The following is a 17,755-nucleotide window of genomic DNA, read 5'->3' on the forward strand; positions in this document are numbered from 1 at the left end:
AACACTGGACATAAGATGGGTGCTAGAGAGAGGCCATGAAAGCACGAACACATAGTTCTAAAATGCAGTTCCAAACAGCATGATCCTTAACGTTAAGAACGATGACCCATTAACTGGTTGATACACTCATAACTGTCATAAAACTCTCAGACCTAATTCCACTCTTCAGGTAGTGGAAGCAGCCACTTCTCATCACTATATTTCTTTTAACTAAGCAGTAAACTTCACAATTTTGTTTTGGAAAAAGAACTGTGTATTTTGGAAGTCTAGTAAATGTTTCCACCCAGGACGTTTCAGAAGTGTTCAGGTTCTGCTGAGTACTAAGTGAGACATTTACCATCCCAGTCCCCATGCAGCTCTGTGTATCTCTTCAGAAAAAAGCATACAGCATACATAGAATTTACAAGTAAAAAGCTACAAAGGAGCAAATTGGGGAAAACTTAACATTCTCTGTATTTAAAGGCTACACTTTAAAAAGGGTTTTGTCACATTTTTTCCTCCAGTTCTGGGGATCGACCCCAGGGCCTTGTGTGTGCTGGCAAACTTTACCACTGAGCTATATATATCCCCAGGCCTTTAGGCACATTTATTTAGCTGTTCATTGTTTCATTTTTGTGATTTTTTTTAACTAAAATATGTTGATTAAATCTATAAAAGGGGTTCAGGGTGATATTTCCATACATTTTTACAGAGTATGCTTATCAATTTCAACCACCCTACCTTCCCTCCACATACCCTTCACAATCTCTATTCTGTTTTGAGGTAGAATCCTTTGGGATTGCACATATGAGAGAATGTGGTAATTGTCTTTCTGTATCTGGTTATTTCATTTAAAATAATGTCCTTTAGCTCCATCCATTTTGCTGCAAGTGACAGGTTTTACTTTTTCTTATGGCTGGATAAAACTCCATTTTGTATGTATGCCACATTTTTTTTTATCCATTCATCTGTTGATACACACCTAGGCTGATTCCACACCTTAGCTATTGTGAAATGTGCTGCAATATGCATGGGCATGCAGGTGGCCTATTTGTATAATGATTTCATTTCCTTTGGATATCTACCCAGAACTGGGATAGTTGGATCATATGGTGGATGTGTATTTAGTTTTTTGAAGAACCTCCATAATTTTCTCCATAATGGCTACACTGAATTACATTCCCTATAACAGGGTATAAGAGTTATTTTTTCTCCTCATCCTCATCAGCCTTTTTAAAAAATTTTTGATAATAGCCATCCTGACTGGGGTCAGATGGTAATCATTGTAGTCTTGATTTTCATTTTTTATATAACATCTTGCTCCCATCTCTGTCTCCATTGATCTACCTTTCTGTCTTCCTCTCCCCTACTCCCCAGTCCCTGGAAAGCACCATTCTCAATTTATAAGAGATCAATATTATAAAATTCCACATGAGTGAAGTCATGCAGCTCTTGTCTTTCTGTGCCTGGCTTATTTCACCTAACATAATGATCTCTCAATTCCATCCATGTTGTTGCAAATTGCAGGATTTCATTTTTTATGACTGAATGTTATTCCATGGTGTATATGTGCACTTTCTGTCCACTCAGCTGCTGAACACTTAGGTTGTCTCTATTTCCTGGCTATTGTGAATAGTGCTGTAGTGAACAGGGTTGTTCTGATGTCTTTTGGATGGGTTAATTTCATTTCCTTTGGATGTATGGCCAATAATGGAATTGCTAGATTGTATTGTAGCTCTGTTTTTAAGTAAACTCCATACTGTTTTTCATAATGACTCCTAATTTATATTTCTACCAAGTGCATAAAGATTCCCTTCAAGTCTTCATCAGTACTTGTTATCTTTTGTCTTAAAAGTCACAAGCTGTATGCATTTTCTGTTTGAAGGAATTTTTTTGCTATCCCTGGTTTCAACAATAGTTTTAAAAAACTATTGAGAAAATACATTTGACAGGATTGATGTTTTATGACAGTGGCGGGGAGGGGCTTTTCCCATTTGGAGGTCCTTGAAAAACTGACATCTTTATTATACTCAACGAAGGAAATTTTACAGATAAAAGAATTACAAAGTCATTGAGGGAAAACTCGAGTCCCTTCAAAGATATAATATTATGGTTTAGATAACTATAATATTCATGGGGGTTTTACATAATTTTCATATATGGCATTATTCATGAAACTTTAAGGGATTAAAGTATTAAACACATTCCATTTATTGGGCAGCTATTATGGGCATATAATCCACATTTTTTAAAAAATATTTTTTACCCTTACAATAATGCTTCTATATATGTGGTTTTCTCACCATTTAAAAATAAGAAAATGAAAGTCCACAGAGTTTTAATTAACTGTTAATGAGCAACAGAAAACATTCAGGGCAGTCTTGTTCTATTGCCACAAGTCTTTGTACCATGTTACATAGTATGAGGCAATCAAGAATGTAATTAAAGATTTATAATGTAAAAAGAATTTAATAATACAGATATTTGGACAGGGTTTCATAGAATATGGAAAATGTTCCAAACTTAGTGTTTTTTTAAATTAAAGTAGGAGGTTCTGAAGAATTAGCTCAATGATAGCAGCAGGTACCAGCAGTGTGGATGGAATAAAAGGCATCCTAGTCAAAGGTTAGGTTTTAAAGTTTGATCCTCAGTATAGTGAAATGCAACTGTGAAGCTCTGCAGAAGAGAATGGGGTGAAAAGAAAGATCCATCTTTTATACAGGTGAGAGGATTTCTTAAAATCCCTGCCTCTAATCTCATGACTAGAAACTAAATTTTCATCAGCTCTAGGATGAGTTCAACTTTCTAGCATTTCCACTTGTCATTCCTGAATCTAAGCTCCATCCATACTAAATTCTTTGCAGTTTCTAGGACATACCTTTCTGCTTTATGCATCTACATTTGTGTATATTGCTATTTCTTCTGCTACCTTTGTCTACAAGATGAATTCCAATTCAACCTTCAAGACCCTCCTTAGGCATGTCCCCCACTGTGGCAAAGCAGTGAAGGTTCATATTTTAAGCCCTCCCTACTCCACCAAATATTAGCTCGTTGATCCTCAAAACACAAGGCTATTGAGGAAATGCTAAAAGCATTTCTGTTGGAGTTAATGTCCTGATAGGAGCAAATCAATGATATTAACTCCTGTCCCAACAGGATTCAATTGGCACACCCCAATTGGAAGAGAATTTAATAAAGGAACCAGGTAAAAGGCATGGGCAGGATATTAGACAGCCAGAAGGAAAAGTAGACTAACCTCCCTATGACAAAAGTAAAAGGGGAAGGGAAGAAGTTACCAGGGTCAGAAAAGAGACTGTCACCTAACAATAGCTGCTTGAGGAAAATTTGTTTGCAGGATTCAGCCAGCAAAAGGGGACTGACAGACTACACATCTGGCCAAAAAACTGGATGTTAGACTAGAGGGCATCACTGATTGTTCATACAGATTAGTCTGAGGGCATAGAGCAGGATGGATGAGGTAGAAAACAAATGTGGAGAGCCCAATGGAGGATAACAAACCTACCCACTTTTAACAATAGCATGCATTAAAACCATAGAAGTACAAGCCAATAAAATCAGCCAAAGCAAGCAAGACCAGCTAATTGTTTCTTTTATTTTACCCTTAAGAACTAAGTGAAAATCTTTCATTAAAAACTTAGTTGCCTCGAGTAAAAAAAAAAATTAAGGTAGAAAATTATTCACTTTTTTATTATATGTTATAAAAAAAACTAGTCCATTTAAAATGGGATAAAATACCTAGGACTAGATTTTTTTTAAAGCATGATAGGTACATTAAAAAATGTTTTCAATGTACACACACACGCAAAAAGACTAGAATAATGGGAAGATACACTTATTGTGTTCTTGAATAGGAAGACTCCATTTCCTAAGGATATCATCAATTCAGCAATGTGGAACAATTCCAAAGATTACTATCAATTTTCTCTCAGGCACCCTGCTTTTTACACAGTAGACACCCTCCTTACTAATATCATAGTTGGGGTTCCTACTTTTTTTTTTTATTGTTGGTCGTTCAAAACATTACATAGTTCTTAATACATCATATTTCACAGTTTGATTCAAGTGGGTTATGAACTCCCAATTTTACCCCGTATACAGATTGCTGTATCACATCAGTTACCCTTCCATTGATTGACAAATTGCCTTTCTAGTGTCTGATGCATTCTGCTGTCTGTCCTATTCTCTACTATCCCCCCTCCCCTCCCCTCCCCTCCCCTTTTCTCTCTCTACCCCTTCTACTGTAAATCATTTCTTCGATTTGTATTATCTTGTCTTACCCCTCCTTTCCTCTTATATGTCATTTTGTATAACCCTGAGGATCGCCTTCCATTTCCATGCGGTTTCCCTTCTCACTCCCTTTCCCTCCCACCTCTCATCCCTGTTTAATGTAAATCTTCTTCTCAAACTTTCGTCCCTACCCTGTCCTTGTTTACTCCCCTTATATCAAAGGGGTCATTTGGTATTTATTTTTTAAAGATTGACTAGCTTCACTTAGCATAATCTGCTCTAATGCCATCCATTTCCCTCCAAATTCTATGATTTTGTCATTTCTTAATGCAGAGTAATACTCCATTGTGTATAAATGCCACATTTTTTTATCCATTCATCTATTGAAGGGCATCTAGGCTGATTCCACAATCTTGCTATCGTGAATTGTGCTGCTATGAACATCGATGTAGCAGTGTCCCTGTAGCATGCTCTTATTAGGTCTTTGGGGAATAGACCGAGAAGGGGAATAGCTGGGTCAAATGGTGGTTCCATTCCCAGCTTTCCAAGAAATCTCCATACTGCTTTCCAAATTGGCTGCACCAATTTGCAGTCCCACCAGCAATGAACAAGAGTGCCCTTTTCCCCCGCATCCTCTCCAGCACTTATTGTTGTTTGACTTTCTAATGGCTGCCAATCTTACTGGGGTGAGATGGTATCTTAGGGTAGTTTTGATTTGCATTTCTCTGACTGCTAGCGATGGTGAGCATTTTTTCATGTACTTATTGATTGATTGTATGTCCTCCTCTGAGAAGTGTCTGTTCAGGTCCTTGGCCCATTTATTGATTGGGTTGTTTGTTATCTTATTGTCTAATTTTTTGAGTTCTTTGTATATTCTGGTTATTAGGGCTCTATCTGAAGTGTGTGGAGTAAAGATTTGTTCCCAGGATGTTGGCTCCCTGTTTATCTCTTATTGTTTCTTTTGCTGAGAAAAAACTTTTTAGTTTGAGTAAGTCCCATTTGTTGATTCTAGTTGTTAACTTTTGCGCTATGGGTGTCCTATTGAGGAATTTGGAGCCTGATCCCACAGTATGTAGATCATACCCTACTTTTTCTTCTATCAGATGCCGTGTCTCTGGTTTAATGTCAAGCTCCTTGATCCATTTTGAGTTAACTTTTGTGCATGGCGAGAGATAGGGATTCAGATTCATTTTGATGCAAATGGATTTCCAGTTTTCCCAGCACCATTTGTTGAAGATGCTATCCTTCCTCCATTGCAACTGTTTTTGGTGATACTAGAAAATTTGAGTTTTATCAGTTTCATCCACCTTCCTCATCTGTTCTAAATGCAAGCTAAAACAGTGTCTCTAGGAGAAGAGGAGTAAAGTGTGATCTTCTCTGGTGTATACCTTTCCTCCTCCTTGGGGTAGTCTCCCTGGTGTTGGGAAGGAAGGAAAAGGAAGACAATGGAAAATGGTATTTTAACTTTGATGGCAACCTTTAGTGGCCAAAGGTTGTTATCCATTTGTCTTAGGTCATTGACTTTGGGAAAGATGTCTCTAGAGCAGCTGGTGTGAGACTCACTTCCAAATAGTTCCCATAGGCTTTAATGGGCTCTCACAAGGCTGGACACTTGGCTACTTATTCCTTTTCAGCCTCTTGTAATGTTAGTATCCACAGTCCTCTAAGGTACCTGCCTCTGCTCCACCCAGCCTGGCCATCCCTGACAAGAACAGAGCCCACAACGGCCTTTTCCATATCTCATGTCCAGATCTAGCACATAAAGCCCATTCAGGAACCGTCCCCCATACTTGGGAATTACGGACTTTAGATGGTAGTCTGGGCACATGCAGGTTTTTTTTTTTTCTTCACCCATTTGAGACTGCTCAAGTCAAATATCTAAGTAGACAACCAGTCCTGTAACAAAATGACTGTCTGGACTGCAATTTCAGTTTTCTCCCCTTCAGGGGTAGGGAACTTTTCCCCTTTTCTTTCCCCACCTTCTAGCAGAGAATAGCCAGTCCCTTTACTTATGCCCAGAATGACCACTTTATAATTTCAATCTATTATCAAATGGCTATGATGGGTAAAGGAGGCCCTAGAAGTGAACAGGCTCTTCCACAGGTCTTCTTGAAAGTTTCTGGCCCAAATTCTGATGATTTTCAGAATATTTTGTTTTCAGCTTTAGGAATTAACCATTTTATGAGAATATTTTCTATGAAAATAAGATTCTTGTTAATCTCACACATTACAAATGAGAATGTAAAGGGCTACAAACTAAAATTTTGTAACTTTGACAAAGATTTCCCACTCAGTATCTTTCACTTATACAAGATTCATAGTATACTAATTCATGATAAACTGGAAACAATTGAAAAATGGTTAACTTGTAATTCATGTGTTTAATATTAAATATTTGCAATCTTCTTTGATTTTTTTCAAGCATGTATATCCATTGAACATTTACTTTGTAGTTAGTGCTGTAGCATTCTGGGTTATAGAAAAGAATATGGCAACTTTATATAATACTGAATAGAATGACCATCATAAATCATTTTAGGTGAAAATATAAAAGGTAAGATTAATTATTACTGCATGTGCCTTGATTCATGGGGAAAAAATGTGTATGTTCAAGGCTGGTGATCTCATTTTTTCTAAAGAGAAAACTAAGACTGAAGAATGTAGTAAATTATATAGGATCACAGAACCAGTAGTGACATAACTATGTCTTGAATTCAAGTTTTATCTGACTCTAAATCACAGGTACTTTCCAATACAACATGTTTAACTCTGAATTAATCTTCACCAGCACAGAGTTGACTACTCTTATTTATGCCATATATACACATTGCAAATGTATCTATCATACATTTACCCTATTCCAATAACACTTTTGTATTTCGTCTTCCTGTACTGCTGTGAGCTTCATGAAAGCAAGTGCTCTCCAGAATCATCTTTGGGTCTCTACTATGCTGGTCTGTCAAATCACAGAAAAAAATTTTAAAAGAATGAAAGCAATGATGCATCCTTGTATATATGCAGTGACTACAACTTTATTAAGTTCAGAGTAAATCAACTGCAAGTTCATGTAACAGAAATAATGTATCTTATAACTTTTGTAGACCCTATGAAATTTTAGCTCAAAAGGCTAAGTATAATTATACACAAACCTGTATAGAAAACAATTTTTATGATCTACTAATGGAAAGAACCATTTATTTCCAATAACATATTGTAACTTATGCACAGAACATAGACTACTTAATGAACATTTAAAATTCCAGGCCAGTTAACTTCTGCTTACTCGCAGGTCGCTCCTCCAAAGATGCAGTGGGTCAGATATCTGTTCACGTGGATGTCACTGCAACCCCAGGAACTGGAGAGCATAAGGTCACTGTAAAAGGTATGGTTCATGTTCAGATAAATTAAACAACCTATTAAACAGCCATAGCAGTAACATGAAAATATAATTTTTCTCATCTAATTTTTAATATATAGGTCATGCTCAATTTCTTCAGAAAACCAAAACAATTATTTAAAACATGTGAATGGAAATTTAGATACCTGTGCATTTAAACCAAACTAGGTACATTCCATGGTTGGTATTATGATTTTAATTAGAAATTAGTACTATGGTTGGCTTCATAACTTCTCAAAGCTAAATGTTAAGTCTATGCGAATAGTAAGAACCTATCAACATTTCTTTGATTTTCAACAATTTTTTGAACTAATATATGGCTCAATCTATTAGTTTTACATTGTAAAAGCAGTCTCACTGCAATAATAATTTAAAAGGTAAAATTTGAGTTAGCATTTTACTCAATATACTCATGATCGAAACCATGGTATCCTGATACATTATGTAAAACAAATTTAAAATATCTTATAGACTGTAGCTATGTTTCTTTTAGAATATAATAGATAACTGGTAAGAATACAGATAAAGGCGCATGCATATAAAGTGTCTTTTGCATTAGCAATTCCAAGACATTTTCCTAATGATATTATCAAAGCATAAGCAAACAAATAAGAACATTCATTTGAAATTAGGAAACACCTAAATGTTTAAAGTGACTGGTTAAGTATAGGTGGTATATCCATACAGTGGAATATATTTGCACTTGAAAAATAATGAAGTAAATGTCCATGATTCACTTTTTAAAATAAAGCTAATGTTTTTGTACTTAAATGTTGAAAATATGCACACTAAAATATTGTCAGTCTGAGAATTAAAATTGGAGTTTCATATATTTCCTATATATTTTATACATATTTCATGATGAACATGTTAATTTTGATGTGAAAAACACCATGGTCTTACTAATGACAAGTCAGCATTCCTTGTTATGTAACAGAAGCCATATCAGTTGTACCTAATTTTTCACCATGCCAGTGCTACACAGCTTAGAAATTCGTGTCAGGAGTGCATTTTGGAGAGTAAATTGTTTTTCCTTCAAAGTCACTTCCTTGTTAATGGGATTAGGACACTATCAAATGAAATTACTTTTTTAGAATAAAAATTCAGCATAATAACCACACGGAGGAAGCTAAGTTTCCACACCTTTATTTGCTAACATAATCCCTTCCCTTTTCCTTTTTGGATTTTAGTGATTGCTATTAATGACCTAAACTGGCAGACCTCAGCAATGTTCCGCCCCTTTGTGGAAGTTTGCCTACTGGGTCCCAACCTTGGAGACAAGAAGAGAAAACAAGGCACAAAGACAAAAAGCAACACATGGTCACCAAAGTACAATGAAACATTTCAGTTGTAAGTCATAAACCTTATTTATTTATTCAACCAGCCAATGGCTATTCTAAAGTAAAGCCTCTTGGTGTAAGTATTCTGTAGGTTGCAATGAAGAAAGCCCATTCTGGTTCCCTTGGTTTAGTGACTGTGTATCAGGCAATGTGTAGTTATGAGATACATGACAAAGACCTTCTGTTACATGTAAGCTATGGATAAAAAACACGATATTTTTGTTTAAGATTTTTGTCATAGGGTAGTAAATACTATGCAGAGAACTTTGCAATAAGTACTATGGCTAGTTGCTAGTCAGGAAAGCTTCACTGAATCCTGAAATAACAGTCCTATAGGGAAGAGAGTCCAGAGTGTTTCAGGCCAAGGGAAAGAGCTGATGCAAGGAGTCTAAAACAGAAGCAAGCATGGCTTATTTAGTAGGGTAGAGTGGCTCAGAGTAAGATGAGTTTATAGAGGTATTAAGGGTTTGCAATTGTCTCTCCATAAGAAAACCCTTTGGAGGGTTTTCAGATGAAGGGATGAATATTGAATCTTTAAATGATTATTCTGTTGCATAAAGGAATGATTACAAGGAACTAAGAACAAACAGGTAAAGATAAATAATAAGGTTATTGTGATTATTATTGCTTGCCAGGATAACATTATAATATTGACTAATTCATGGTAGGAAAGAAATAGAAAAATTCTAGATACATGTTGGAATTATATTCTTGCATGAATTGGATGTAGAAAGACATGTCATAGTCCTGGGAACATTCAATTTAAGATAATTCAGGATATGCTTACTTAAAAAGGAATTTACAAACATGTGCGTACGGGGGACTTTAGACTACAGTGATGGGATTTGGGGCTCTCTCCACATCTTGAAGGGAGGAGACACAGAGCCATTAGGACATTAGTAACACTGGGAAAGTAAAAGCTCCATGTGTCGTCAGCTGGGAGCAGCAACTTTCCATGGACAGAAATAGCTCTCAAGGCAGCCTCAGATCCAAGAAACCAAGCAAGTAAAGACTCTGACTTCAGTGTTTCTGAACGCTTCTGGGGCTTCATTTTGTCCAAAAGGGTTTTTTCTTGTTCTGGCTTGAACAAGAAAAAATTGCTATCACTGCAATAGAATGCTGACCTGTAGGACTGAAGGGTGGAGAATGGATCCAGGTGGGACCAAGATACCTGACACTGATGAAAACAAGAACCACCCTAGGTTTTTGGCATGAGAACCTGGGCAAATTGTGATTTATTTAAATGGTAAAACAGGGAAAGGACATCAAGGATTTTGTTTTGGAGATGCCTATTGGACACCTGAGAGGAGATGTCAAATCCTCAGTTGGGTATAATTTTAGAACTGTCTTTCTATAGATCTTATGCAATTCCATAAATCTAAATGAGCTAACCTAGAGATAGAGAAGGAGATCCAGGACAAAAACCTTAGAAATTTCCATATACCCAAATAGTTCCTTACTGATCTGGTTGGTTCTCTTGGTTTTTCATGCACCTTTAAGAATTCTGTTCTCTGAATATCTCACTTTCTTACTATTCTACAGTATGTATCAAGAGTCTAATAGATTACTCACAATAATTCCTAGTAATAAACCAGCTCATAGAATTCCACCTGTCTGCTCTTCCAAGTTACACAAGTTTTCTAAAGTACTAAAAAATCACTTAGATTGTGTGAAAGTCTACATGTCAACACTGAATTACCACAACCACTACTCTTGGAAAGGCAGAATTTTAATGTACACATATGACTGCTATCAGATTTTGCTCTCCTGTTCTTCCCTATCAAGCCACCAATTTATTTTGCATTCAGATTGTCTCTAAAACAAGTGCACAGTTTAGTTATCAATGTAATCTGGTGACAAAATTTGATTCTGAAAAATATCACCTGGAAAAAATATTGGAAGCTGGTACTGCCGACAGATATATGTGCATTCATTAAAAAGTCAAGAACATCTGTGAGTGAATTAAAATAATGGGTGGAAGAAGACTATTCCCAGAATATCACCACTCAACCTTCTTCAAAATATGCAGTTCTACACTGACAGGTTGTCGTAGGCTGTTGCTAGTAGAGGCCACCCTCAGCTACACACTTGACAGGCCTAACTGTAGGAAGGAATTGGCATTGAAACACCAGACTCTGCTGGAACTGATGTACGCTGGAGATTTGTATCTAATGTAGCATCGTTATTCCCCTGAGTAAAGGCACTTAGATATAATAGTTGCTGATGTTGAATTAGCATAGAGATTCCTCAAAGAGTACCCTTCAAAACTAGCTCCCCATCCTAGCCACAGTCTTTATCGATGAGGATATGTGAAATCCTGATTTTAATAATTAAACAACACAGTATTTAACTTCTCATTTTGATCACTATGCTTACCATTAAGGCAGTAAAGCATATTTTTTTTTCTATCTAGAGAAAGCACAAGTAAGTTAGGTTACTGTCATTAAATTTTACTTAAGATTTTCCATTAAAATTTAAGGGTCATGGTTAAAATACATTGCTTCTCTATTTGCCACCATAACCTTTTTGAGCAAGGTACACAATGTTAGTATTTTATAATTCTAAGTAAAATCTGCTCAATTTGTATTTCTAATTCACACAGCGTTCTAGGTAATGAAAACCGTCCAGGGGCTTATGAACTTCACCTGTCAGTTAAGGATTACTGCTTTGCCCGAGAAGATCGAGTTATTGGAATGACAGTAATTCAACTACAGAACATAGCTGAAAAAGGAAGCTACGGGGCTTGGTATCCTCTTTTGAAAAATGTCTCCATGGATGAAACTGGTTTGACTATCCTCAGAATACTCTCTCAGAGGACCAACGATGATGTTGCTAAAGAATTTGTAAGACTTAAATCTGAAACAAGATCTACTGAAGAGAGTGCTTGAAACAAATACTGAAATATCTTTGAGAATCCATAAACTCTCATTGTTTGACTACTGCATGCATGTGCAAATACATGGGAATGTTTATTTCACTACGTTTCACTGTTTGCCAGTACTCAAGTACAATGTCTACAAGGTATGTGCAAGACCTGCTGAACTTTTATACCAATTCTGGTCTTTGGGAAATCAATGTTCCATGAAGTGCCAAAATTATGATGTAAAGTGAAATATCAAGATTCTCTTTAAATGTTTATTTCATCTCATTACCAATTTCTTAGCCATGAAACAAATGAAAAGTTAAGTTTGTCCATTAGTTATCTTTGTTACATTAGTTTATATGGCACCATCAGCAATCATTTATTACTCAACTTCTGTTTTAGCCTTACCTCATTCATCTGAGTAAATACCCTTTTCTACCATAACTAGAAATGCAGTGACTTCTAGAAAGTATTTGTAATTTTATAGTTGCAGATATTGTGATGATTTTTGCATACAAATTAAAATAGAAAAGGTGGGAAATATTTTATGCTGACCAGTTTCCAACCTTTCTGAAATATCACTGTGAAGAAATGCTATTAAAGCAAACTTACACAAAGCAATGCTAAATAGTTTGTTAACATTTGATATATTGACAAACCTATGTTCTTTAAAACTGCCAAGGTCACATCACATTTGTTAAAAAAAAAAAAAAAGGTAAGTTGATGCATTTGCCACATAGCATTATGTCTCAGCTTTACCATAATTATTCTTTGGAAAGTCATAGGCTTAATGGTTTAGAAATGTTATGGAATAACTGTTCTGTTAGTAATTTCCCTCTGACAGTTATGACTATAATCAGTTAAATGTTTCTTTTGTTAAAAAAAACCTCAGTGATTTATACTGAATGCAGCATTACTATATATTGCACTGGAGCCAAAATTCACGTATTCATCTATTTAGTGAAAGGACAAAATGCAAAATTGTAAGCAGTTTCTTCAGTTTGTTATTTATAAGTCCAAAATGCATCATATTCAATAGGAAAACAACACAGCTTAGTACATTGATATCCCAACATTGATTTTTTTTATTATGAAATAGCTTATGAATATTGCATTTTCTGGAGTTTTAGGATTTGCCTTTTTGGAATCTGTGCCTAACTCCTTGGTTACAGAATAGTAATTGTAATTTATGGTCATAACTGTTAGTGGACTACCTACACATGCAGAAACAAGAACCTATTACATTGATTGTTTTGTAAACAAGCTGGCCTAATATGTTAAAGAACAGATTGAGTAGTGTCATCTTGCTCAGAACCATTCTGCTACTGGGTGTGAAAACACCCAGACCAGTGAGATTGACTAATTTGTGTTAAACTCTTAGGCAATTGCTTTGTTAATGACTTTTCCAAATGCATAGTATGATGCGATCTCTGGCATATGCATTAATAAATGGATGTATACTAAGCATTTGCAACACTTTTGCCTTCTTATTTTATCTATGCAAATAATTACTTACTAATAAAAACACCATGCCCTTTTTACCCTATATAACACTCTTCACATTATTTAGTTCTAATTTTCATTCAACAGATATTATTTTCTTATAATGTATAGCTGCTTCCATGAACATGACACTGAAAATAAGGAAGTACTAGTGTACTTACCTATATCTTGTAGAACATTGTTAAACCTGTGAAGAAAATGCAACACTTTCAATTAAAAATTATAAAAGTTTTCATCAATTAATTGAAAAAGTCAGATTTATCTTAAAATGATTTATTGTTTTACAGGATATGACAAACACTTTAGGAGCACATCAATTTTATAAAGCATGAAACATTTGAATAAATGGCAGTTCAGGACTGCTTTGAGATTTTTGCAGTATATATTTAATTGGATCAATTTATTTATTCTTTTCAAAATATACAGTATATGTCTACTCATTAGTACCTATATTTTATGATAGTAATTTTCAAATGGTTATAAATCCTGTCATTTGTTTTTCTCCAAAGGCCTAAGTGTTTTCTGCTGTAGTCAGGACAATACCTCTTGTATTACTTCCAAAATCCCTCTAAGGTTGGCAGTAAGCTCTGTCAACTTTAATGCTCCATTAACACATGTGGCAGTTTATTCATTCTAGATAAAAGCTCTGCACATCTAAACCTCACATTACAAGTACTTAAAGATATGCACAGAAATCAAATTTGGCCAGAGTATTTAAAACCTTAATGGAGCATTTACTATTCAAAGGAATTCTGAAGAATTATTATTTAAGGTAATCACATATCCTTAAGAACCTCTAATTCACTTATTTTTATAATTTATATATTGAATTTATCTCAAAGAATGACAATCCTAGTGTAATATCTTTCATTGAGTCTTTTTTTTTTAAAAAAAAGTTTGACGTAAGGTTTATTTTCTCCTCTTAATTTGCTTAAGCTACATAAAGATGATATTATACTACCTAGCCCAATATAGCACCTGTGATTGCCACAAACAGTGAAAATAATCATATTAACCCAAGACTCAGGGAATGTCCCTGGATGCATGTCTGATTCTCCCTTCATTTGGAAGACTTCTTGGGCACTCAGGGAAGAGACTGCCCTCCCCTGGCACTACCTGCTTCTGTGATCATCCCAGTCTTTGAAACAGCTGGCCCCTTTGCTCCTCGCACTCCTGGATCTCCCAGGTCAGTGATATTACTGCTACAGGCTTCTAGTGTTAGTTTTACAGAACCTCAAACTAGGGCATGGTTCCTGATGCTAGATAAATCCCAATCTATGAAATACATATACACACACGCAGCATCAGAGTACATTTTAAAATCAGTTGGCATGTTACTGTTTTTGTCCTCCTGTCTTTATGATATACACTAATGGTCCTATTTTCTTTCACCTGCCTAACTTGGGTTTAATTTTCTTTCTGGTTTATTAAAGTGAGACATTAGATGATTATTCCTTTTGTCTTTTTAAATAAATGACATAATATCACAAATTTTCCTGAAAGCACTACCTTAAATAAATTCCACAAATTGCTATGCTGGATTTAGTGTTCATTCTTTTAAAAGTGCTTTGTAATTTCCCAGGTAACTTCTTAGATGGATTGGTTATATGTAAGTATCTGATAAAATTTCCAAATATGTAGAGAGTTTTCTAAATATATTTTATTTCCAGTTTGACTCCATCATGGTTAAAGCATTCACTTTGTATGGTTTCAGTCTAAATGTTTCAAATGCACTAGAAAGGAATATATTCTTTGCTGGATGAAGTGTTCTACAGCAAAGTGAAGTTGGTTGACAGAGAATGTTCTTCAATATTCTGATTTTCCACTAGTACTGAGAAAAATTGTGGATGTCTCCAAACATAATTGTGAATTTATTTCTGTTGTTTTTCTTTTAATTGTGAAGCTGTTATTAGATATACACATTTAAGATTATGACAACTTCTTGGCGACTTGACCCTTCCATGCATTATTGCTCCTTGTTCTTAGTAGTGTTTTGCTGTTCTAATGTCTAACATACCCCATTACTGGTATAGCTTTCTTTTAACCTGGGTTTGAGTTACCTATAATTTTTACAATTACAGTATCTTAAAAAAAAAAAAACCCTAAGGCCAATCTCTGCATGGTTTGTGTGTATTTAGATCATTTAACTATATTGGTTTTACTTGACTGTCAAAATTCCAACCCAAAAAGGCTAAAATGAAAAGCCCATGATATTTTTGTCTCCTTTATGGAAAAGCATTCAAGTTTGACAAGTTAATGCAGGTCTATATTGTCAGCATCTACATTGATATTTCCTGAGAAAGATAAGATTTTCTTTTAGCTCTTAAACTTCATGAGTCAAATCATTTTATTTAAATGTTTCCCTTAAGAACTGGAGACCGAGAGGGATGAAATGACTTTCTATTTGCATAGAAATATATAAACAGACAACGAATTTAAATAGGTTCCTAAGAAACATGGCTATTCATATTGAGACACTGGTATCATTTGGGGTTGAATAGTTAAGTGTACATATTAATATATAATAAAGTATACATTCTACATTATATAGAAATATATAAAACTAGATTTCAATGCATAACAAAAATGAAATCTAGATGAATTTCATACCTCACAATTGAGTCAAAATGCAATGGTTCAGAAGAACTGTCTGCACAATCTAGGATTAAAGAATAATTTTTAGTTACAAAGAAATCGATTTGACCAAATTAAAATTTAAAACTTTCCTAAGACAAGTGAAAATTATATGCACAGCCCCACTGGAAGAAAAATTTAGACTAGATGGCACAAATTTTTATAAATAATTTTAAAAATCTAATAGAAATCTGTGGGAAGCATGGCTGAATAGAGGCACCTAGTCCTCTCCTGCTCTTTCACAAAAAGAACCAAAGCAATCGGATCAAAACTGCATATTGATGTGAGTGGTCAGAGGAGAGCACTGGATATCAGGGGGAACCTTGTGATATCCAAAGGCCTGGGACAGCAGCATAGGAAGAGAAACACAGGATCTGCACCTGCAGCACCAGCAGGGGAAGGGGGCGTCTCCCCTCTGCAGGGCTCAAGATGAAAGAATCCCAGCAAATTCTATCAGTATGAATCCTGGCGATCCCAGCTACTGGAAGGCTTTACAACCCATACAGGTAAACAGTCTGACCAGGTAAGTAATCTGAAATTGGTGTAGTATCCTGGCTTTGGAAGAGGGATTCATATCCCAGCAACCCCCCAGGATGTTTAGGCAAGAGCCATCTTGAGAAGGACTTATTATCTGAGTTTGAGCTGGTCTTGGGGTCAGAAAATCCTGCCTTTTCACATCTTGGAGGCCACAGACATCCCACTGTACTCAGTGTTTAAACTCTGCCTCAAGAACCATGTTGGCTAGGTAGAGTGAGTGACATAAAACCACTGACATTGCCGCACCATAGGGGATGAGTATTGCAACAGGTGAGGGAAAGGGAAGGACGTCACCTTTAAGAACCAGAGGACCAGGATCCTGCCTTCTGAGGACAAGGGTGTGGCGAGGTGAGTATATGAGTTCACACCAGTTCCAAGACCAGAGGCAATTATCCATGAGATTCCCATGGTTTCTTGCCCTCACCTCCACCAACAGAGGTAAGCACAGGTACCTGTCACTAATAAGGTAGGGAAAGAACTTTGTGGCTCCACCGCTAACCTACCCACCAAGGCATGTAGCCTAAGAAGGTCTAGAAAATTTCTCTCATGACAGCCACATTCTTCTCCCACTCAATCCCTGGCTGGCACTACAGCTGAATTAATTGGGTGGGTTGGGGGGAGAAAACCCCTAGCTGTCAACCCATTCCTAGGCATGCATGACTTAGGAGGGCTAAGGCCCCACTCCTACATGGACATTCCAACAGTCAAAGCAGAGAGGAAAACAACAATTACTGCCACAGGTCCACCCACTGGCCACAACTTCTCTGATCTTGCACTGCTGACAAGACTTGGTATAAATACCACAAAGGGTATGCAGTGAATCTTGTCCCCATCACTCCCCATGAAGCTGTGTGGACACACATGCTATCTAGCCAGAGGACAAGAGTTTTAGACACCTCGCCACTACAGGCACCTCCAGTACCAGAGACCCTTACAAGTAATAGATTCAATATCAACAGTGCCTGAGGAAACCTCTATTACCTAATAGTGGTGACCGTTCCAACTGCAGGAGTAACAACACAGGGTGTACCCTATTATCTACACCACACCTGCCTGAACTGCTAGAAGAGCCTCGTTCTTGCATGACCTACAGAGACAGTGTGGCTCTCTTACACAGTATATACTATGCCCAAACTCACAAAAACTCAAACTATAGAACAGTTGCATTATGTTGAACTGGAAATAAATTCAACATTGCATAAGAAACTGATCCCCTAAGATACATCTTCAGAAGAAAGCCACCAAGAAGGCCAT

The 17,755-nt window shown here is 36.1% G+C and overlaps 1 protein-coding gene across 2 annotated transcripts in view; it reads left to right on the forward strand.

Annotated features, from left to right (window-relative positions):
* Positions 1 to 13,256, forward strand: part of Unc13c (unc-13 homolog C) — a 544,151-nt gene extending 530,895 nt beyond the window's left edge. For both annotated transcript variants that reach the window (XM_026391056.2, XM_077799599.1), the window contains 3 exons: positions 7,517 to 7,609; positions 8,815 to 8,974; positions 11,567 to 13,256. In XM_026391056.2, coding sequence (XP_026246841.1) covers positions 7,517 to 7,609; positions 8,815 to 8,974; positions 11,567 to 11,852 — 539 coding nt within the window. In that variant the 3' untranslated portion in view covers positions 11,853 to 13,256. The remainder of the gene's footprint in view (positions 1 to 7,516; positions 7,610 to 8,814; positions 8,975 to 11,566) is intronic.
* Positions 13,257 to 17,755: the final 4,499 nt, after the last annotated feature.

The sequence above is a fragment of the Urocitellus parryii genome, chromosome 6 (assembly GCF_045843805.1).
Source record: "Urocitellus parryii isolate mUroPar1 chromosome 6, mUroPar1.hap1, whole genome shotgun sequence".
Classification (NCBI taxonomy): domain Eukaryota; kingdom Metazoa; phylum Chordata; class Mammalia; order Rodentia; family Sciuridae; genus Urocitellus; species Urocitellus parryii.